General features: G+C 39.8%; 7 protein-coding genes across 7 annotated transcripts; all 7 read left to right on the top strand.

Annotated features, from left to right (window-relative positions):
* Positions 1-1,633: 1,633 nt before the first annotated feature.
* GCK72_016895 (uncharacterized protein) lies at positions 1,634-2,351 on the top strand (the record flags this gene model as incomplete). Its single annotated transcript, XM_003104332.2, has 4 exons — positions 1,634-1,879; positions 1,929-1,997; positions 2,042-2,190; positions 2,240-2,351. 4 exons carry the CDS (start codon positions 1,634-1,636, stop codon positions 2,349-2,351), a joined length of 576 nt encoding a protein of 191 aa, XP_003104380.2.
* An 869-nt stretch (positions 2,352-3,220) lies between these two features.
* GCK72_016894 (uncharacterized protein) lies at positions 3,221-4,158 on the top strand (the record flags this gene model as incomplete). Its single annotated transcript, XM_003104345.2, has 5 exons — positions 3,221-3,526; positions 3,584-3,732; positions 3,783-3,816; positions 3,879-4,021; positions 4,071-4,158. The coding sequence occupies 5 exons, from the start codon at positions 3,221-3,223 to the stop codon at positions 4,156-4,158; spliced, it is 720 nt and encodes a 239-aa protein (XP_003104393.2).
* A 1,768-nt stretch (positions 4,159-5,926) lies between these two features.
* On the top strand, positions 5,927-7,039 carry GCK72_016893 (uncharacterized protein; the record flags this gene model as incomplete). Its single annotated transcript, XM_003104378.2, has 2 exons — positions 5,927-6,415; positions 6,962-7,039. The coding sequence occupies 2 exons, from the start codon at positions 5,927-5,929 to the stop codon at positions 7,037-7,039; spliced, it is 567 nt and encodes a 188-aa protein (XP_003104426.2).
* Positions 7,040-11,047: 4,008 nt separating this feature from the next.
* On the top strand, positions 11,048-14,323 carry GCK72_016892 (uncharacterized protein; the record flags this gene model as incomplete). The annotated part of the gene is made up of 4 exons (XM_053731757.1): positions 11,048-11,170; positions 11,797-12,291; positions 13,157-13,314; positions 14,242-14,323. The coding sequence occupies 4 exons, from the start codon at positions 11,048-11,050 to the stop codon at positions 14,321-14,323; spliced, it is 858 nt and encodes a 285-aa protein (XP_053580670.1).
* Positions 14,324-14,488: 165 nt separating this feature from the next.
* GCK72_016891 (uncharacterized protein) lies at positions 14,489-16,567 on the top strand (the record flags this gene model as incomplete). Its single annotated transcript, XM_053731756.1, has 7 exons — positions 14,489-14,602; positions 15,272-15,424; positions 15,475-15,597; positions 15,647-15,709; positions 15,755-15,853; positions 16,272-16,334; positions 16,385-16,567. The coding sequence occupies 7 exons, from the start codon at positions 14,489-14,491 to the stop codon at positions 16,565-16,567; spliced, it is 798 nt and encodes a 265-aa protein (XP_053580669.1).
* Positions 16,568-16,769: 202 nt separating this feature from the next.
* GCK72_016890 (uncharacterized protein) lies at positions 16,770-18,553 on the top strand (the record flags this gene model as incomplete). Its single annotated transcript, XM_003104362.2, has 3 exons — positions 16,770-16,901; positions 17,594-17,917; positions 18,431-18,553. The coding sequence occupies 3 exons, from the start codon at positions 16,770-16,772 to the stop codon at positions 18,551-18,553; spliced, it is 579 nt and encodes a 192-aa protein (XP_003104410.2).
* Positions 18,554-21,069: 2,516 nt separating this feature from the next.
* GCK72_016889 (uncharacterized protein) lies at positions 21,070-22,475 on the top strand (the record flags this gene model as incomplete). Its single annotated transcript, XM_003104349.2, has 3 exons — positions 21,070-21,159; positions 21,966-22,275; positions 22,327-22,475. 3 exons carry the CDS (start codon positions 21,070-21,072, stop codon positions 22,473-22,475), a joined length of 549 nt encoding a protein of 182 aa, XP_003104397.2.
* Positions 22,476-22,519: the final 44 nt, after the last annotated feature.

The following is a 22,519-nucleotide window of genomic DNA, read 5'->3' as shown; positions in this document are numbered from 1 at the left end:
CGTTGACTAGAGAACCTACATACATATCCGTGCAAGAAGCGGCTCCCATCCATTATTAATCGCAACATAAATCTATTGTATTGACACTATGGTTTTAAGATACAGCACCACTAAACAGTTTTCATCAACTTAAAAATCTGAGATTTCGGAGCGAGATCGGTGACGCAACATACATGCGTCGCGGCTCCTTTGAATGATTGAGCCTAACATGAAGCAACGGTTTTGTCTCTAGGAATCTATCGTCTATGACTCCAGGCGCCCTGACCGCGACGCAACAGCCAGGCGGAGCGGCTTCCTCCGGCTCCCTACGGCCCTTAGGCCCCATAACAGACATCAAAACCTATTAGGACCTCCTGGATATCAGCTCCCATATGTACCGAACATACCGTAAATACTGTATTATAACGGCATGTCGTTATATTTTTCAACTGCCTCCGAGAGAAATTTTGTGGATTCAGAAACTCGTTTAAATTGAACAAAAAAACTTTTTTGGACTTTCTATTTGCTGATCTAGAAGTGACCAAACACGTTGCTTCTCATCAGAACCGAGAAAAAATCCCCTGATAAACATTTTAAGGGATTTTGAGTAGAGATGGGGTGCCGTTATAATACAGGTGCCGTTCTATTACAGGTGCCGTTATAATACAGTATTTACGGTAATCTGAAATTAACATTTTCAGCAAACATCATCGACGTCGTCAACACTGATTGATTAGTTGCGGACAGGCACCATCCTCTTTCAAGCCAACCCATTGATTTCCTAATCTCCGATGCTTTAGACCTCCCCCTGTTTTTGTCATTTTTTCACTTTCCACCCTAAAAAGTGTTGTCAATGAATCTTTTGTTTGCTCTCACCTCTTCTCCCCCCATTTCTTCCCATTGGCGGAGACATTTTTCCACATTAAAAACACTTGAAGGTCATGTCTAATGGGTTTTTCTGGGGGGTACGGTAGCAATGATTTTTAGGGAGTCTTGGCATGGTTTTTCTTGGAAAAGGCATGGGGTGACGGTGGTTTGGTTTTTGAGTCCTTAACCATATTCTATGCAATTTGGGTTAACAGTTACCCTCACCGAGCTTATGGCGGGAAGCCGATAGTAGATTAACGGAAAACAATTTACAACCACCTAGTACGGAGCCTCACAAGTCCTTGGCAGAGAGTCAACCCAATTTACAACCACCCGGCTTGCGTCGATAGTAAGTTACCCTATCCCGTTTACGACTACCCGGCACCATTTGATACGGTGGGAGGGAGAAAAGCGACCACCCGGCTAACAACAGCAACTTTCTGCATCATCTCTGCCGATCATATGCAACGCATCTTCAGATAGTTCCTAAACTGAGGGTACATAACAAACTGTTCCAGCTCTCTGCAGACAGTTCTCAGTGTTGTCGAATTTCTGAAGCAATTACGGAGGTTTAGAGAACAGTTCATATAATTCTTGCGACCCTCAACTTTCTGCAGCACTGTGCCGATCATAAGCTTTGCAGGTGGTCGGCAGAAATTTGCCATAGGCAGCTAGCAGGTCGCTTTTTTCCCGCTCTGTTGCTAATTTTGGTTGAGACCCCCCCCTCCCCCTATACATATGTACTTTTTCATTTCCCTAGATCAACTATTTCAGGTAAATCGATACTATGGAGTTTGTCCTTCTGACAGAAATTTTAATGGAATCAAATCCTCTTGATGAGATCAAAGCGGCTATTGCGAAATATCCGGTAGATCACGTTTTCCGAAAGAAATGCGAAATGGCGGTTGCGGTAAGAGAAGAAAGACCATTTGATGCTATTCGAATTGCGGTTGAGTTGAATAGAGGAAATGCGGTGGCTGGATTTATAGCGGAGCAGATAGAAAGAGCATTTCAGTCTCGAAGCAGTTTGAAGGTGAGACATCTGTAACAAGTTATCAAAATTTCACTTCATTTTTTTCCAGGACTCAGACCGCGCATATTTTCTACAAAAGCTCCAAAGGCAAGCTGGGGAAAGAAGCAGGAATTTGAAGGTAGCCTATATTTTTCTTTGCTTTGAATCATACTCCGTTTCCAGGACTCTGACCACGCCTACATTCGAGAAGAGTACAGTAGAAATAACAGAAAACTCACTATTAATCAAAAAAGGGAAATCGCGGAGCATCTTGGAATACACGAGTCGAAGGTTCATAAATATGTGAACAATTTGAGGGATATATCGCGGAAGTAAGAATTTGATAAGACTGGAAATACACTGTTTTTGAGTTGTTTTCAGACAACAAAAGAGAAAAGAGCAAGCTGAGAAGGAAAAACGAAAAGAAAGGGAACGGTTCAAGGGATCCTGTCAAAGTATGAGCCCATTGAAGAACAACTCCTCAGAACTTTAGTCATGGAAACTGTACCCATAAGATGAAACGATAACATACATATACTTAATTTTATTATCTGTTATCCCCTGCCTATACAGTAACCCAATTATTATTTTTTCAATTTTCTTCCAAAAAAGTTGTCGTCAATAAATCTCATACATTTCTTATACCATTTGTATGTCGTACCACAAAAACGATCCCAAGATTTTCAATCTCAGTTTTTTAAACATAATTTCTCCTAAAAAGTTGTTGTCGTTTGTTTGCTCTCTTTTCTTCTCCCTTATTTCTTCCCATTGGCGCAGACATTTTTTCACATTAAAAACACTTGAATGACATGTGTAATGGGATTTTCTGGGGGTACGGTAGCAATGCTTTTTGGGAGCCTGTGATTACAGCTGCTTGTAACGGCTCCCTTGGAAGTGTCTTGGGGTTACGGTAGTTTGGTCTTCGAGTCCTTAATCATATTCTACGAAAGTTGGGTTTACAGCCTCCCTCATAGAAGTCAAAGAAGGACTAGCAGATATCTATTTTTTCTTTTACAGTTACCCTCACCAGCAGAAGCCGATAGTAGATTAACGGAAAACAATTTACAACCCTCTAGTACCGTGCCAAGAGCCTTTGGCGGAGAGTCGACTCGATTTACAACTAGATGCCAGGCTGTGCTCAAGGTGCCAAAAAAGGGTGGAGTCGTACTGTCATATGGTGTAATGAGATTTACAACCACTCACAGTGAGCCAAAACTCGACGGCGGTTAGTTAGTCGATTCTATTTACAACCGCCCGGCACGGTACCAGAATATAGCTAGTTGCCTTCAGATGTGAGCAGACTATATCGCTGTATTCTACCACCTTTTCTACCTAAACCTCATAAACAATTATTCCAGATAAATGGATCTGGAGTATATCGAGCTCGTCATTTTGACAAAAATTCTATCCAACTCAACTCCTCTCGATGAGATCAAGGCCGCTCTTTCAAGTTACCCAGAAGATAACGATTTCCGTAAGAAGTGTGAGATAGCGGTGGCGGTGAGGGAAGGAAGACCAATGGATGTGGTTTTGATCACGGTGTCGTTGATTGGAGCAGATTTTTTGGATGGTTTCCTAGTAGAAAATTTGGGATCGAGGAGCAAGCCAGAGACTCCGCCCCATTCCATGGCGCTTCCCGAATCAAAGGAGCCAAAAAACTGTTTGAACGTGAGATCCCCCCCCCCCCCCCTCTTACCTCAAAGCCTGACCCACAACATTTTTCAGAACGCGGACCGCGCCTACATCCACCTGAAATACAAGGAAATGAACGAACACGTTCCGATTGATGAGAAGAGAAAAATTGCGCAACACCTTGGGGTCACCTTGATAAAAGTTCAAAACCGTATAAGCTATCTGACTAGGCACTCGCAGAAGTAAGAATACGGTAATCATGTAAAAATATGTAACTCACTTATTTTTACAGATTGCAAGGAGTTGAGAAAAAGAGAAGACTGAACGTAAGACTTTTATTATATCAGAATCTCTGATTCAGAGGATACAGTATCCTTCTTGTTTTCAGAAATCCGAACGCGAATACATCACTAAGGAATACCAGAAAAACGATGGACAACTCACCGGGGAGCAGAAAAAGGAAATAGCGAAGCACCTCGGCCTACCTGTGAGAAAAGTTCAAGGTCGTGTAAATCGTATGAAAAGTTACGAGTAAGAAAATAATTGGGATGCTAGGATGATACATTTTTGGAATTTTCAGACACGAAAAGAGGAAAAAGACAGTTAAGCAGATCCTGGACAATTATCAGATATCATATGAGCAGTTGGTGGAGAGCGATAAGGAGTAGTAGAGGGGTGCCAAGATCTTCAAACAATCTTTTTATAAAGTTTATTATGAATTTCAGTATGATATACAATTTGGACTTTTTCAGTTGAAAATGTCCAACTTTAAGAGGATGTCATGGTATTGATGATAGTCCCAGCAAGAAAAATTTTAATGGATCATACAGATCAGACATAGAGCTCCATTTTTGTAGTTGACAGTTTTTTGATAGTTATTCATGCGTTTGAGATACATGGCTTTGAAGACAAGCACCAGTAGGGAGAGACGCAGAGAAGCAGACACCCTCATTTCTCTGCGTCTCAACAAGTAAGCTACCAATTTTGAAGGCGCATATCTCAATAACGTGAATAGCTATCAAAAAGTTGTCAACTACAAAAATGGATCTCTATTTCTGATCCGTATGATCCATTAAAATTTTTCTTGGTGGGACTATCAGTGATACTATGACACCTTCTCAAAGTTGGGCGTTTTCAACTGAAAATGGTCAAAGTTGTTAAAATTATAGTCATTAGTGTAGACTGTTTTATATGCCAAAAATATCCCAGTTTTGCAATTCTTTTTTCAAAAGTATGATTTAGCAGAATTTCTGTAAAATTTTAACTATTCCATATTTGTCTGTTGTATATATCAATGATACCCCCAACCATTCCCTATGATTTGTAACCCTACCCATTACCATATCCATAAAACGAATTGACTCTCCTCTGGCGCATCGAGAGGAGTGAGAAGATTAGTATATTGCGTCATAGGGGGCGGAGCAACAGATGCACACTCACATGTGCACAGGCGAGAAAAGATGTGTTGCGCAACACCAATAATATAATGTGTTTCTCGGCTCATTCTGGTTTTAGATAACTTTTTCAAACAGATTCAGAATCCTCACGTCTTCAGCTTTTCAGATAAATATAATTTGACATAAAAGTCTGTCATTTTTGACGGAAATTTAAAAAAAACAGGTTTTACAATGTAATTGAGGTTTTTGAAAAAAAAATTTGAAAAATGACACTGTTTGGTGCCAAAAGTCAAAATTCTTGAATATAAAGCTCAATTTTTTGTCCTTAAGCGATTTCGTTGTGAAAAATTTAGGCCCCTTCCCCCTAAATAAAGTCACCACCTTTCGCCCGTTGTGCTAAATACCGTTGTGAAGAAAGTTCGCTCCAATGAACGTTTTTTTTTTCCCGCAATTTCATAATCAGGAAATTTCAGCCGTAAGTCTGTTCTAGATGAGTTAAAAAAGCAGATTCAGAATCCTCAACTTTAGTTTTAAAACTTTTTATAGGACCTTAAAAAACCTGAAATTGTGGGAAATTCATAAATTTTAAGATTTCAGGATTTTTAAGATTTTCAAGAAATTCAGTTTTTTTAATCAAATTTCGTTTTGAGAACCTCCGCGATGAAAATTCGCTCCATGGAACTTTGTTTCCCGGATATTTTCAAAACAAGTTTTTGGCATGTGGGCGGGGCTTAAATTTCTACTTTTTTTCCGGTCCTTCTGTTCCACCCACAGACACACACAGAGGCATACGGACCAAGAACACACATACCCACATATAGATAAGCCCCGCCCCCTTATTCTCGACTTTCGGGAACATTTAGGAGATGTATAGTGAGTGTCATCATTTACTCATTTGGCTCAGAGCCCTGGGCTCATGGCTCCAGATGTGCTCTCAACCAGATAGGACATTTCTGTTTGAGTGCACACATAGTCACACCTGTTAGCACCTCTTTTTTGTTTCATTTTTTATATAATTTCAAAGATTTTTATATTCCAGATGTCGTTCATCAAACAAGAGATCGGTGAAGATGTGAGCAGTGTGAAGAAGTGGTGTGTGAAGCAAGAAGTTGTGGAGGAGGCTTCAGAATCCCAGCCGGATAGCAAGAAGGGACTCTCCATCGTTTCCAACCAGAAATCCAACAAGAATACCGCTCCTCGCAGGCAAACATCGGTCTTGATGAGCCTTCTCCTAGGCGATGACGATAATGTCCCATTGCCGTACAAGTCTAAGCAGAAGGAGCCGAAATTTAAGGCTCCACGTGTCAAAAAGGAGCCAAAGGAGCCCAGAGCACCCCACAAACCCAGGAATCTGGCCCCAAGAAACCCTAAGCCGTCCTGCAATGAAAACCTTATGAGATTCCACCAAGAAGAATACTTGAAAAATGTCTATTGGCAGGAGTACTGTCGGTACATGGATACCAACTGGCATAGCAATTATGACGTGATGCGGAAATACTATGGGATGCCGCCGGTTGTTATTCCAGAGGTGAGTCGCTAATCAGTGAATTCATGTCTTGCACAAAAGACGGTGATACTAAGACTTATTATACATCATTAGAAAGCTTACGACCTTTGGCCGTTTTCAGTTGAAATTCTACAACTTTGAGAGTGTGTCATGGTCATTTTGATAGTCACAACAGCTAGATTTTTAATGAATCATATAGATTAAGAGTAGAGCTCCATTTTTGTAGTTCACAACTTTTTTGTACGAGCACTCCCTAGAGAGTTATGGTCACTTTAAAACGGCAGCTCAAAAATTGCACTATTATTAATTTGAGGGAGAAATCACTTATATAACTTGATAGGGAGTGTCCGTACAAAAAAGTTGTCAACTACAAAAATGAAGATCTATTTTTAATCTGGCGGATCCATTAAAAACCTAATAGGTGTGATAATTAGAATTACCAGGACACACTCTCAAAGTTGGGCAATTTCAACTGAAAACGTCCAAAGTTCGTATAAACTTTTTTTCTCAACCACCTCGGAATCTCAACTCTTCATTGATATATAACTCATACCAAAAATATTTCAGACCGCCCATCCGTCGTGGAGACAATCGATCTCGCCGATGACTGGATACTGCAGCAGCGACAGTTCATCGTCTTTTTAAATGTTTTCTTTTTTCCTTTTTTTCCAAAATTTTTCAATAAATGTCACATCCAATGTCTTTTCTGGTGGCGGTTACTTAAGGTGGCGGAAAAAATAGTGTCCGTTTAAAAGAAGTCATCTGTCTGCGGTCTCTTCTACTCACACACTATTTCTCAATGTTTGTACACTGTAGGTAGATAATCCGTACAGGAGGTTCTTTTACAGATTTACCGATTCTGACAGATCCCACCTCTAATGAGATGGTCGGTTGTTTTAAGGATGGTGAGAGGGATTAGGTGACGTGGCAATAAAATGCTACTGTTTGCACAAATCGGGGTCTGTGTGGTTTGAGGTCTGGAGGTCTGATGGGCATATACCTTGGCGGACCAAGACAGGACAGTAGTCTCTACTAAAATTTATCAATGTCTGGCTTGATTTATCAACCATGAGCACCTCTGGCCGTGAAGTACCCCATTCAAAATTTCAGACATATTTATGTCATGCAAGCTTTAAGGTTGGTAATCCGTCATGTTCGTTCTTCATTGCGCTGCCGGAAATTCTTTTGATTTAAATTGTTGGGATCTTGAGAGGCGCTGCGGTCGCGTCGCGCCTTTGTAGATTAGCAGTTTTTTTTTCGGAAAATAATTAAAGGTACATGGCATCTACTCCTTGTATTTGAGGGACAGTTTTATGAAAGTTCGATCCACAACAGCCCGCGGAATTCGTTGTGGCACGGTGCCAAAAGCCTACCGTAACCTTAAGATTCCCGTTTATCAGTGGAGCGCGTCAGACCGGGCTGAAATGGCCCATACGAGCCGGTGCGTAAATCGCTTGAAACTCAATATTATGAGCTGAAAAATATAGCAAAATGTAGATCTCGACGAGTTCTATGTCTGTGACCTACTAAGGGCCGAATGATGCCTGTTCGTTAATGTGCCGCGGAGAAAATGCCAAAAAACCTAAAATTGTTCGAAAGATCCATTAAAGGTTGGCACGTGGCACAAAACCGATTTGCCAACCGGCTCGTGGAGAGAGAACTCACCGAGATCTACATTTTGGTGTATTTTTCAGCGCATAATATTCATAGTTGTCAAGGCCCAGGCCGGGCCGAGTCGGGCCGGTAGAAAATTTTCAAGGACCGGCCCGGCTTCAAAAAATTGACCCTTTTTTCCATTTTTTTTCCGAAATATTTTCTATTTTTCATCGAAAATGTGGTCATTTTCGACTATTTTTCAGAATTTCTTCTTATTCTGATTTCTATGTTCAAAAAATTTGAAAATTTGACTTTCGCGCCAATTTGCCCGGGCCTTTGGACCAGGCCTTGACAACTGTGTAATATTGCGTTTGGAGCAGGTTACGCACCGGCTTTCTGCGATCGATAATCTATCTGACCCTAAGGTATCCCCTAACAAAATTTCAGCAGTTCTTCATAATTCATAATGTACCGTCTGTAACAATAAGCCGTCATATCTCTATTTCAGGTACCTCCAGGCTAGTCATGACCGGTGCTGTGAGTTGGAGCCATGGTAAAGTCCATCACGCTATCCGAGGAGCTGAGATTTGGTGACAAGACCAAACATAAATTTATAACCGTCCTGTCAAGCCGTGATGTCATAGTTTATAGATAGACAGTAAGTTTTTATTCCGTGAACTATTTCAAAAAGTGATTCCCTTCCTAAAGACCACCTGCCTAACCTCCCTGACTAATAATAGGACCGCCTGTACTTTAAGAAAGTACATGTCCCCCACCCTCTCTCCCAGTCTCTATCACAACATCTGTGGAGTACATTTCCTTATTTGAAAAAGTGAAAGAGAGACCCGCCGCCGTGAAACAAATGCTGGGGGTCATGTGTATTGCGTGGACATGGAGTCGGCGGCGAAAATGAAAATGAACTTGACAAGCTGTGGGAGCGGGGAACGGCTCCCTCTTTGAACTGGTTGCGTAACTTGAAGTGGCGGCGGGAAGGTTGGGAACATTTGGGGAATGAAGAGGGCGGGGTTAATATAGGAAAACATACTTTCATTTACACCAAAATTCTTATCATAAATTGACTCTGTGAGTTCAACAACTGATAAGGGAATAAGGAGAGTATGCTTGAACCACAGACTTCAGTTCTTGTCAAAATCTAATTATCGTAAAACCTGTAATAGAGGCGCACCAGCTAGCAAAACTTTGGAGCATCCTATCTCAGCTATCTTTTAAAAGATATTAAAATCTGTTCAACTGAAGAAATATTTCATGAATATTTAACTACATTTTGTCAGTTAGCTTTTTTTATATTTCGTTAACCGAGCCTTTAGGAACCGATATTTCCTCTGTGAACAACTAAGTACGCCTCTATTGCATGTTTTACAGTATTCCAGCTTAAAATGAATGTTATATTGGAGATCCTGTAGCAACCATCTTTTTGATCCAATTTTTTTCGAATTTATGTTTTCCTTGTAGATAAAGTACATAGCTAAATTTTTGTAGTTGACAACTTTTTGATAGCTTTTCACGCTTTTGAGATATGCGCCTTTAAAGTCTGACACCTACAAACGAGAGGGGAGGCAGACGCAGAGAAACGAGAGGGTCACGTTTCTCTGCGTCTCTCTATCTCTCACTTTTGTCTTGTTAGAATCTTAATTATGTATAAACATTTTGAATTCAGAGATCTTCTTAGCTTTCGTATTTTTTTTGAAAAATGTGGACATCGTATTCTGGTTTGAGGAATCGTTTAAATATTTCTAGAATTCAATGATTTTGTGTGCCGCTATTAATCTTCAATATTGCAACTTTTTTTCTTTTTCTGAAAAGAATTGTCCAACTTTGAGCTTTTGTCTCAATTTTCCCTATGGACAAAACTTTTCAAAAGTATATTAATTGTGTAGATCGAAAATAGTGCTACATTTTTGTAGTTGACAACTTTTTGATAGCTATTCACGTTTTTGAGATACGCGCTTCCAACGATAGGCGGCTCAGATCCAGATATTAGGAGAGCGCAGAGAAGTCCGACACTCTAGCTTCTCTGCGTCCCCCCTACCTCACCCCTATCGCTTCTCACCTATCGTACTTTAAAGGCGCATATCTCCAAACCCTGAACAGCTTTCGAAAAGTTGTCAACTACAAAAATGAAGCCCTAGATTTGATCTACATGACACACTAAGTTTCATAAAACACTGACACTCCCATGGCCAGTTATACACCTTCAAAGTATCACGATTTTGACCAATTTTAAATATCCCCCTGCCCACAACTTTCTTAAGAATCAAACATCCCTCCCCATGCCTCGCCACCAATTCAAAAAACCCCATTACAGTACCCCCTCTCCACTCATTTCTTCCCTTTTTTCTTCCCGACCGGCAGGCGCCGCCCACTTCTCCGTCATCATCCATTCATCATCTCCACCACTCGCTTATTTTCGATTTTTTGAATGGTTTTTTGACTCATGATATGCGTTTTTTTGCGACCGCCCGGATAGTATAGGATAGAAAATCGATTTGAAAATTTCGTTTTTTTTTTCTTGTATAGCATGCAAAAAATACCAAAAAATATCGAGAAAAATTGATATTTTATGGGAGCGGCTATAAAACGCGTTAGCGCTCGTTTTTGGCTTTCCCAGAAGTTTCGAATCTGAAAATTGTATGGTTTTTGCCGTTTTCTAGTCTTTTTGCATACGAATTTTTGTATAGTAACGGAGCCACGTGTCTTAGAAAACGTAAGCGGGTTACTGTAGGGTTACTGTAGAAACTGGATCACTGTTTGGCACGAGGAATTCCTTTTTTCTAATCTTTTCATAACTTTTGAAAAGATTTTTGCATAATGGCTGAACCACGTGGCTTGACACCGAATTACTGTAGCAGCTGGGTTACTGTGGGATCTGGGTTACTGTAGTCAGTTGGTTACTGTACCAGGGTTACTGTATTACTGTAGAATCTGGGTTACTGTACTAATCTGGGGGCTGTAGCTATTTGGTCACTGATAGCATCCTATTTCTTCTTTTTTTGTTTCGATTTTTTCTCCAATTTTCCCTTTTTTTCCAGAAATCCAATGTACAACACGGAGCCGTGGTTCATACTCCTCCCAATCGAGAAACATGAATACGTCGAACAGGAGATCAAAAAATTTCTCAGCGCATTTTTCGAGATCACGTTTGTGAATGGGACTGCAGAGGTGAGGAACACATTTTTAAGCGATTTTTAACCAAATTTTGGGTGATTTTAAGCGATTTTCAGACGATTTTCAGAGGATTTTAAGCGGTTTTAGCGATTTTCAGAGGATTTTAAGCGATTTTAGGCAATTTTAAGTTACTTGTAAACGATTTTAAGCGATTTGCAGTCGATTTTGAACAATTTTTAGCAATTTTTTTGACATTTTAAGCAATTTTTTAGACGATTTTAAACGATTTTAAGCGATTTTTGACAATTTTTAGACGATTTTAGATGATTTTAAGCGATTTTAGACAATTTCAACCAATTTTATGCGATTTTTAGCAGTTTTAGGTAATTTTAGGCAAATTTTAGACGATTTTAGACAATTTTAAGCAATTCTTGCAGCAATTTTAAGCGATTTTCAGAGGTTTTTTTTGCCATTTTAAGACGATTTTAAGCAATTTTAAGCGATTTTAAGCAACTTTTAGATACTTTTAGACTATTTTAGGCAATTTTAGACGATTTAAAGCGATTTGCAGTCGATTGTAAGCAATTTTAAGCAATTTTCAAGCGATTTCAAACGATTTTTAGACGATTTCAGGGGGTTTTGAGCGATTTTCTATAAAACCACAAGGTTAGGATTTTCAGCAAAAGTACACCACGATCAACGAATGGTTCACCACCGCTTTCAACAACATGTCCGAAAATAAAATCCCCATTGTTTTCATCAAATCCATCTACGCTGAAATGATTCGAGTGGCGATGGAAGAGCGTGGCACCCCAGTGATCTACGATGACATGTCGAAGGCTCTCCAGGAAATCGTATGGCTGGAATACACGACACTTGACCTAACTGTCATCAAGAACCTCGTGGATATTTCCAGACTGATGCCGGTGCCAGAAAATCAAACTAGTCGAATGGGGGCACTGGCTCTTCTGAATGCGTTCACCCAAGTGACATTGAGTTATCATTCTAAGATAGAAGCGCATGCCGCGTGGACCGTCTCCTTCGGCGTTGTGTTCTTCTCGATTTTCATGGACAAGTTAATCAAAACTATGAAGGCACGAGACATGAGGGCTGAGTCACCTTCCAATTCCATAAAATATTTAAAAAAGATACCACTACCAAGAGGAAATTTTCCGGTAAGCAACATACAGCATCCGGTCAAAAGGTTGTTGGCCGTTTTCAGTTGAAATGTTCAAAAACGTTGAAAAATTGCTCAACTTTGAAAGCCCGTAACTGCTCCAGACTTAGTCCAACTATCCCAAATTTATATGCTCTTTGTAGATCACAAATAGATCTCTATTTTTGTAGTTGGAAGTTTTTTATAGCTCATCACGTTTTTGAGATAGCTCATCACGTTTTTGAGATATGAGGCTCCTGCAGGGGGAAGAGACGCAGAGAAACGAGAGCGGCTGTCTTCTCTGCGTCTCTCCCAACATCTTGTGACTTTTATTGTTGATTTCGAAAAAATTGTGCTCCTAACTTATCAAAAAACTGAAAATCGATTTGAAAAGGTTAAAAATGAGATTGTTCTCATTTTGGAGCTCAAAATTACTCAACTTTGAGTTGTTGTCTCGACTCCCCCTAAAGTGTAAACATCCCAAATATATATGCTCTTTGTAGATCAAAAATAGTGCTATTTTTTGTATTTGACAACTTTTTGATAGCTCATCACGCTTTCGAGATACACGTCTTTGAATATAGGGGCCTACCGGGGCGGGGAGAGAGCGCAGACGGCGAGAGTGTCTGCTTTCTCTGCGTCTCTCAGCCTCACCCATTTCAGGTGCCTGTCTTTAATGGCGCGTATCTCGGTGGGGTGAGGAGCCATCAAAAATCTTCCAACTACAAAAATGGAGCTCGATGTCTGATCGGTATGATTTTATAAAAATGTTCTTGGTCTGACAATCAGGGACACACTGGACATTTTTAACTGAAAACAGCTGAAGTTTACAACTTTTTGGTACTGAACATATGACAAAAACCCACAATTTATGTAAATTCCAGATACACGTAAGACGAAAACTGGAGCAAATCTTTGCCGATATGGGCGGACGGATTTCGGGACTTCAGATGATGTATCTGCAGGATCGATTTAAGCAGTACATGACGCCACGACAAATCAAGACGTATTTTAAGAATTTGAGAGCCAAGGCGAAGAAGTGGTAAGTCATAAATTTTTATGGGGTTGTGTAGTCCAAATCAAGATCTTTATTTTTGTAGTTGACAATTTTTTGATAGCTCTTCTAGATTTTGAGATATGCGCCTTTAAAATTGGGAGCGAGAGAGTGTGCTAAAAGAGGAGGATGTCTAGCTTCTCTGCGTCTCCCTCACTCTCTCCCTCTCGCCGCTAGAAGCGTCAATCTTTGCAGGTCTGTATCTCGAAAAGGTTAACAGCTATTAAAAAGTTTTTAACTACAAAAATGTAGCTCTTGATTTGAAGAACATAATTAAAAAATGAAAAGTAAATTTTAGTCAAGTTTTGTGTTAGTTAAGATCTGCGCACATAGTCACCTTTAAAGTATATCCCAAAAACCCGCAGAGCTCTCAAAAAGTTCTCAACTACAAAGGTAAAGATTTCATTTTAATTTAAACAAATATTTAAAAATTTCTGAAATCCAACAATTTCCTGAGCAGTTATGAATTTTCAAATTTTGCTATTTTTCTGAAAAAATTGAATAACTTTGAGCTTTTGTCTCGAATCCCCCTATGGACAAAACTTTTCAAAAGTATATTGGTTGTGTAGATCAAAAACAGAGCTACATTTTTGTAATTGACAACTTTTTAATAGCTATTCACGCTTTTGAGATATGCGCTTTTAAAGATAGGCACCTCTGGCGGCGAGAGAGAGAGAGAGAGTGGGAGAGACGCAGAGAAGACAGCCGCTCTCGTTTCTCTGCGTCCTTTCCCCCAGCATCAATCTTTGAAGCCTCATATCTCAAAAGCGTGAGTCGCTATCAAAAAACTTCCAACTACAAAAATGTAGCCCTATTTTTGATCTACACAACCAGTGTAAATGTAAGCTGCCTACTAGCCAGGTTAGACAGTGAGATTCGTTCGAAATTAATCAATTTTCAGCTCAATATTTTCAGCTCAATTGCCAAACAAGAAGCAGAGGAACTCCCAGCAACAAGCTCATTGGAAATCTTGGATTTCAGACGTCGATCAGCATAGAATCTTGTTTTTTGTTGTTGTTTTTTTAAATATAATTTTCCATAAATCTCTGTTTTTTCAAAATTGTAGATTTATTTTGAGTTCAACTGTGTTTTCACACTCAACTTATCTTTTTTAAATTGTTTTTTTTTTCGTTTTTGGTTACTGTAGGTTTTCTAGAATCTCATGACTTCTGGTCATGACGATTTTAACAACTGGGAATTCCAAGGTGAAGACAACTACAGCCCAATGCAGAACTCCGACGGCAGTATCTTTTATCCGGAACTAGCTGAACAATGGGTACGGTAATGGGGATTCTTGTAAATAAGATGCTTATTGTACCCTGTAGATCAAATCTAGGGCTTTAATTTTGTAGTTGACAATTTTTTGATAAGAACGCAGGATTTTAAGATATGAGGTTTAGAAAATAGAAAATATTGACATTTACTGGTTTTTAGGGATATCAGAGAAAAAAACAATTTTTAGACACATTTTCAGCAAAAAAATTCATTTTAGACAAATTCAAAAAAAATACCATTTTTAGACAAATTTTTACTGAAAAATGTCTTAACTTTGACAGATTGTAACTATTTTCCTCACTGTCCAAATTTTTTAAAAGTTATCGCATTTTGTAGATCAAAACTAGGGCTACATTTTTGTAGTTGAAAGTTTTTTGATAACTACTCACGCTTTTGAGATACACGCATTTAAAGAAAGGCACCTGAAAAGGGGGATGCGGAGAGACGCAGAGAAACGAGAGCGGCTGACTTGCGCGCGCTCTCTCTTCTCTCCTCCACCCTATCTTCAAACGCTTGTATCTCGAGAGCGTGAATAGCTATCAAAAAGTTTTCAACTACAAAAATGTAGAGCTAGATTTGATCTACACAATGAATATAAATTTGGGCTAGCTGAACCAAAAACAAGAGCATGACAAGGTCTCAAAGTTGGCTATAGTTTCTTCTTTTTCAGTACACAGAAGCTGTCAGTACCAACTGCAACAATGTGGCAATTACTGGAAATGCGGATGTAAGATCAATTGGACTTCAGAATGGCACTCCCATGACTCCAAAGAAGACCACGCCTCTTCCTCTTACATCCATCGCCTCGTGGTTCCCAGTTGAGGTACTCCTCGAAATTATTTTTTGACTATTTTAATGGTTTTTTTGTTTTAGAATAGATCTCAGATTCCCGCTGATAAGAAGGTCACCAACAAACCTCTCTCATCCAAGTACTACCCATTCAAAGATCAATGTCGGAGGGTCCCATTTCCAGGATATGACTTCTCGCAGTATAAGGTAATAGCTCATGTACTTTTTGGATCCCAAAAATACAGTAATCCTAAAGAATGGCCACCAGGAGCAAGGCATCTCAATGGCTGATTGGAATGGACTGCCGTCACCATGCTGGGTAGCAATTCTCATTGTGTAGATCAAATCAATTTTTGAATTTCAGAACTGTGGGGCACTGCCTAAATCAATTGGGGAGATCTCATCGCCTAATTCGGAGATACAGATTATTTCACCAAGCCCAAGCAATTTGGAGAGAACTCAGGTATAATTTAAAATCGGACAACTTTATGGGTGTATAACTGGCCATGGTGTTGTCATAACTTCGTGAAATTTGATTCATTTTGTAGATCAAAAATAGGGCTTTATTTTTGTAGTTGGAAGTTTTTTGATAGCTCCTAACCCCACTGAGATATGCGTCTTTAAAGATAGGTGCCAAACACCGAGGAGACGCAGAGAAACGAGAGCGGCGGTCTTCTCTGCGTCTCCCCCACTCTCTCCCTCTCGCCGCCAGAGATACCTATATTCAAAGGCGCGTAGCTCAGTGAGGTGAAGAGCTATCAAAAAGTTGTCAACTACAAAAATATAGCCCTAGATTTGATCTACAAGATCCAATAAAAATTTTAAAGTTCTGAATGAAATTCGCTCAGCTGCAAGCTCTCAAACATTGTTATATTTTACAGCCGGAGCAACCAGCTCAGCTCGCCGTAGCAGCTTCCCCGACAATCAAACGCCCACGACTCTCGGTAACTTCTTTTGAATCCCGTTTCCTGAAAATTTTAAGACATTTTTTCAGAAAAATGAGCAAAACGAGGTGAACTCCTTCATTTTCCCGAGTGATTTGACCAAAAGGAGAACTCTGGCAGTTTCTGATATTCAGAAGAGACTCAGAATCGCTGGGAAGCCGATTCCTTCAGATTACCAAATCTTGAATCTATGGAAACGACGTCAAAGACAAAATGTCGAAAAAATTGAATAAAATTGTTTTTTATTGAAATTTTTAGACCTACCATGTTACAGAAAATAAATAAAATTTTGATCTACTTTTTTTTCTTTTTTTCGGGAGATCAAATCGCAAATCTTGTCTCTCTCTCTGGCATTGTGTCATTTTCCATTTTCTCTCATTCATTGTTTTTACGTTTTTCCGTTTTTCATTTTCTTACCAAGTAATTTCCAGCACAATGGAGAGACCGCCGGCCTACTTTGTGCACATGATGACGGGCGCCGACTTCATGAAAACATACAATACGCTCAGCAACGAGCTGGTTCACTCGTTGCGACGGTGTCAATGGTTTGCGGATAAGGATGAGAAGGTATGAGGGGACTTTTGAGATTTTTAGTGGAGGTTGTAGATCAAAAATAGGGCTATATTTTTGTAGTTGGAAGTTTTTCGATAGCTTGTCACGTTTTTGAGATACGATTCTTTAAAAGTTGGCAGTGAGAGAGTGAAAGAGGGGGAGACGCAGTGAAACGAGAGCGGATGTTTTCTCTGCGTTTCTCTGTTCAGGTGCCCAACTTCCATTGCTCATATCTCGAAAGCGTGGAGAGCTTACAAAAAACTTTCCATTGCAAAAATGTAGCCCTATTTTTGATCTACAATTTCCATTAAATTTCATCAAAGTAAAATTTATTTTTTGGGTAGTTGCTAGCTGTCAAAGTCGTCAAAGATTAAAAGCCTGTAACTCGTCGAGATTTTATCTGATTTTCAAAATCTTTGTTTCATTTTGTAGATGAAAATTAGGGCTATATTTTTGTAGTTGAACGTTCTCTGATAGCTATTTAGACATTTGAGATATGCGTCTTTAAAGTCAAGCACCTCTGGTGGCGAGAGAGAGAGAGAGTGGGGGAGACGCAGAGAAGACAGCCGTTCTAGTTTCTCTGCGCCTCTCTGTTCAGGTGCCTAACTTCCACCGCTCATATCTCTGTAGTGTGAACAGCTATCAAAAAACTTTCAACTACAAAAATATAGAGCTAGATTTGATCTACAAACTCCGCCAATTTTCAGAAATCCCTTGAAATTCTACTCGACATGTTCTACAACGCGTTTCGCAGAGCGTCCACCGATCGAGGAGTCATCACACTGAAAGAGCTCATCGACTATATGATGCAAAATATTCTGAAAACATACAGCACGCTACGAATCAATAATAATGGAAACGGAGACTCGCGACGCCGCCGTGTCAACTGGATAATCAACAAGTTGCGGATGGACGAGGTGAATGGGATTCATAAGCAGTCGGTGAATTTTATGAAGCAAATTCCGATCGAGATCCGACGTGACTGGATCAACTTGTCGGCGATGAGCGCCTTGATGCAAGTCACTTTTGAGGTGAGTACCGGGATTTTTTGAGAGCCCGTAACTGCTCCAGACTCGGTCCAACTAGCCCAAATTTATATGGTCTGTGTAGATCAAACCTAGAGCTCCATTTTTGTAGTTGGAAGCTTTTTGATATCTCTTCACGTTTTTGAGATATGAGGCTTCAAAGATTGATGCGGGGAGAAGAGAGAAGAGACGAGAAGAGAAGAGAAGAGAGAAGAGACGAGAAGAGAAGAGAAGAGAAGAGACACTCTCGTTTCTCTGCGTCTCTCCTTCAAGGTGCCTATCTTTAAAGGTGCGTATCTCGAAGGCGTGATGAGCTATCAAAAAACTTCCAACTACAAAAATGGAGCTCTATGTCTGCTCTGTATGATCCAGTAAAAATTTTCTTAAACTGACAACCAGTGATACCAGGACGCCCTGTCAAATTTGGACATTTTCAAATTGGCAAAGTTGTTAGAACTATGATGATTACTGTAGATTGGCTGAGCCAAAAATGACCACAGTAATCCCCACATGTTCCAGGTTGGCTACCAAGCGACATCCTGCGAGTGGTCTCTCCGCCTCTCCCAATTCTGTGTCACGTTCTTCGAAGTCTTCCTCGACGTCTTCTGTCAGATGGTCGCCGATGAGGAGGAAGAGGAGTAGATATAATTATTCTGTACATTTCTTGTTTTTTTGGTTGATTTAATAATCTTATCTCTTGACTTTTGAAGTTTTTTGTTCGGGAAATTATAATTAATAAAGTGATATCACTAATTTATTTATCACATACGCAGCAATTAAATTACGTCATCTCGTTCAATTTGCAGCAAGCGTAAACATTTTAAGATAGTGACATTTACAGTTTTGAGAGATAAGGGGGAATTAGTACGGTAGCACGTGTGTTTTCCAGTTAAAAAATTTCTTAACTTTGACAGATTGTAACTATTTTTCTCACCATCCAATTTTCATGAAATTTATTGCATTTTGTAGATCAAAAATAGAGCTACATTTTTGTAGCAGAAAGTTTTTTGATAGCTACTCACGCTTTCGAGATATAGAGCTTTAAAAATAGGCACCTGAAATGGGGGGAGGCGGAGAGACGCAGAGAAACGAGAGCGGATGTCTTCTCTGCGTCTCCCCCCCCCTCCTCCCACTCGCCGCCCGAGGTACCTATCTTTAAAGGAGCGTATCTCAGAGGCGTGCAGAGCTATCAAAATACTTTCAACTACAAAAATGTTGCTCTATTTTTGATCTACAAAATGCAATAAATTTTGAAAAATTTTGTCCGTAGGGGGAGTAGGAACATACGGTCAACGTTGAGCAATTGTGAGTTTTAACGTGAAAACAGAAACCCGTTTTGATGTTTATGATTTTTAGTTTTTTGATAAATTAGGAGCCAAATTTAATAAATTTTATCAAAATCAACATTTAAAGTCACAAGATGTTGATATTTTTCCATTTTTCGAACAAAATTTGAACTAGAAGTCAAATGAAACAGTTATCAAGACTAAAATTAGACAATTTTCCGTGATAATCAGTATAAATCATGAAATTCTAAAAATAGAATCAAAAATTTCAGAATTTCGGGGAGGGTGGAAACCAAAAAATACCGGACATTTCTCGTACGTCATTGTTAGACGTTCACGCCGATAACTTTGATTGATAACGGTGTAATTTATGAGCTCTATTTACGGTTTGTTAATTGATAAACAAGTGTGTAGGTCAAACTACACAGCAGTAAATGCGCTCTAGCGAACAACGCTCCGAGAGCGTTAGAGACCGATGAGAGACGCAGAGAAGCGAGATTATCTGCCTTCTCTGCGTCTCTTCCGGTTCTCACTAAAGTTGCGTTGGGTTGGCAAGTGCGCTCTAATGAGAATCATCAGAATTATCACTAGAGCACACTTTCACGTGTACTTGAGGTCAAACACGTACGCGCGTCTCAAATAGAAAGGTGCCCCCTCTTTTTGATAAGAGGCGAAATGTTAATGTGAACTACAAGCTGATAATTAAATTTTCCTCTCCACACCCGCTCTAATTTCTTATCTTTTTTCTTGTCCCGGGGCGGAGTTGCTCTTTTCCTTTTTTCTTTTTTCCACAACCACTTCCTTCAGTTGACACGGTTTTTCAGTTTCAGGTTGTTGTAATTTTGCGGGTTTTTCTTTAAAAAAGTGGCTAACTTTAAGACACTTTTTCTGGGTTCTCCTTTATGTCCCAACATTACAAATATAGTATGGTTGAGTAGATCAAATCTGGATCATCGTTTTTGTAGTTGACAACTTTTTGGTAGGAAGCCATCCTGGGGAGTTATGTCCTCACGGAAAAGGGTGCCGTGGCGCCACCTATGAAAGGAATGGCGGGTACTTAGTTTTAAGAGGCTACAACTTTTAAGGGAGAGTCCGTAGGAAAAAAGTGTCAACTAGGAAAATGGAGATCTAGGTTTGATCTACACAACGTATATAAATTTAAGTTAGTTGAATTGAGTTGGGTAAAGTTACGGGCTCTCAAAATTGAGCAAATTTTCAACTTTTTTTTGAAATTGACTGAAATCGATACTGTCCCTTACTAGCTACAAACAGAGAGTGAAACTCAACGATTTTTGATTTTTTCTTGTTATTCTACAAAATAACCCATTTTCAACAGAAATAACCCTATTTGAACCGAAAAAATAAACTTTAGCAAAATGTTTTTTTTTTGAAATTTTGGAAATTTTCAGATCATTGTCACAAACTCATTTTCAGCCCGAATCCTCTAAATTTGCATTCATTGTGTAAATCAAAACCAGCTCTATATTTTTGTAGTTGACAATTTTTTGATAGCTATTCACGCTTTCGAGATATGGGCCTTCAAAGTGGACCGCTTCTCTGCGTTTCTCTCCCTCTCAGCTGCACGTCTTTCAAGGCGCATATCTCAAAAGTGGGCGGAGCTATCGAAAAATTGTCAACTACAAAAATGAAGCTCTATTCTTGATCTACATAATCATACCACTTTCAGGTAACTTGGAAGCTATATTAAGCTATGACACCCTTTCAAACGTTGTCATTTTTACCAATTTTTCCTTCCCCCATAACTCCCCTCAAAATTTTCCATTTTTTTCAATTTTAATATCATTATAATCCTTATTTCTTCCTCTTTCCAAATAAATCCATCCCGATCTTCTCTAAAACCCGAATTCCAGAATGACAGCTCGTACAGAAATCGAGCATCGCAATCTCTACTACAAGCGGCGTTCCTCTTGCAGTGGTATGTATAAGAGTGAGCCACAGAAGGTAAGGAAATATTATTTTTCGAAAAAAGGAAATTGGTGGTCATTGATTAGTGAGTAGGGCTGGAAACTAGAAACTTCCAGAAACTACGCCGAATTTTTATCAGTTCGGTGATTTCGCTGATTAGCGGGGTCAAAGTTTTCTAGTTATTAGTTAAGCCCTGTCAATGACAAAGGGGGGTTTCCCCGAAATTGTAAGTGCGCTCTATCGAACAACACCAAAACCTCCAAAAACTAGGCTGGTTCGGTGGAGCGGCCTATAATCAAAGGGTACATATGGGAGCTATGATCATGGGGTACATTCATGTGGTTATCATAGGGTGCATCGAGTCAGAATTTTCATAAAATTTCGAAATTTCATTTTATGAAAATTCTGAATCGATGTACCCCATGATAACCCCGTTGATGTACACCATGATCTCCGAGATGTATCATAAGAGCTCATATATGTACCATAAGAGGTCCTAAATGTCCCATAAGAGGTCCTAAATGTCCCATAAGAGCTCATATATGTCCCATAAGAGCTCCTTAATGTCCCATAAGAGGTCCTAAATGTTCCATAAGAGCTCCTTAATGTCCCATAAGAGCTCATATATGTCCCATAAGAGCTCCTTAATGTCCCATAAGAGGTCCTAAATGTTCCATAAGAGCTCCTTAATGTCCCATAAGAGCTCCTTAATGTCTCATAAGAGCTTCTATATGTACCGTAAGATTCAATGTACCCTATGATCACGATGAACCCTTAAATTTTAGCCAGGTGGAGCGCACTTACCAAGGTCCCACTCCTAATTCACCTAACTATTTTCGCAGGCCCGATCCCAGACCTCCGCCACAACCGAAGGCGAAACTAGCGCCGCCCGTGAGGAAGAAATGATTCGTTCCCGTCCGCCACGTGTCAAATCGACAAGTGTCTGCGTCGGATCTCTCCAGCTGGAAGGTGAGCGTCGGCTGACAAAACCACCGCCCCGAACGCTCAACGACTTCCAATTTCTGAGTCCGGAAACCCTGACCATGCAGAATTACGAACTACAAACTATAAGACCGCCGGCGATATCGACCTCGGAGATTTTCAACGAGCCACCGCCCGTTTATATCTATCGGGTGATTCCGCCGCATGAAAGTGAGCTCTATCGAACTTTTTCTTTCAAAAATTTAAAAAATTGACTTTTAGGACACCAAACGTCGAAAAAGCCGCCGAATAAAGTGGTAGAATACCTAAAAGAGCACAAACACACACTGATCGCATGGTCATTTGGAATGTTCGCTGTGACACTATGCGTCATTGTGGTCGCTTTGCAGTGTCGATCGAATTTTAAGTAAAAGCGCTCTACCGCACAAGTCCGGTAGAGCGTATGTACATTATT

Source organism: Caenorhabditis remanei, chromosome V (genome assembly GCF_010183535.1).
Source record: "Caenorhabditis remanei strain PX506 chromosome V, whole genome shotgun sequence".
Lineage (NCBI taxonomy): Eukaryota > Metazoa > Nematoda > Chromadorea > Rhabditida > Rhabditidae > Caenorhabditis > Caenorhabditis remanei.
Note: the sequence above shows the minus strand (reverse complement) of the source record. Positions and strands in the feature narration are given on the sequence as shown.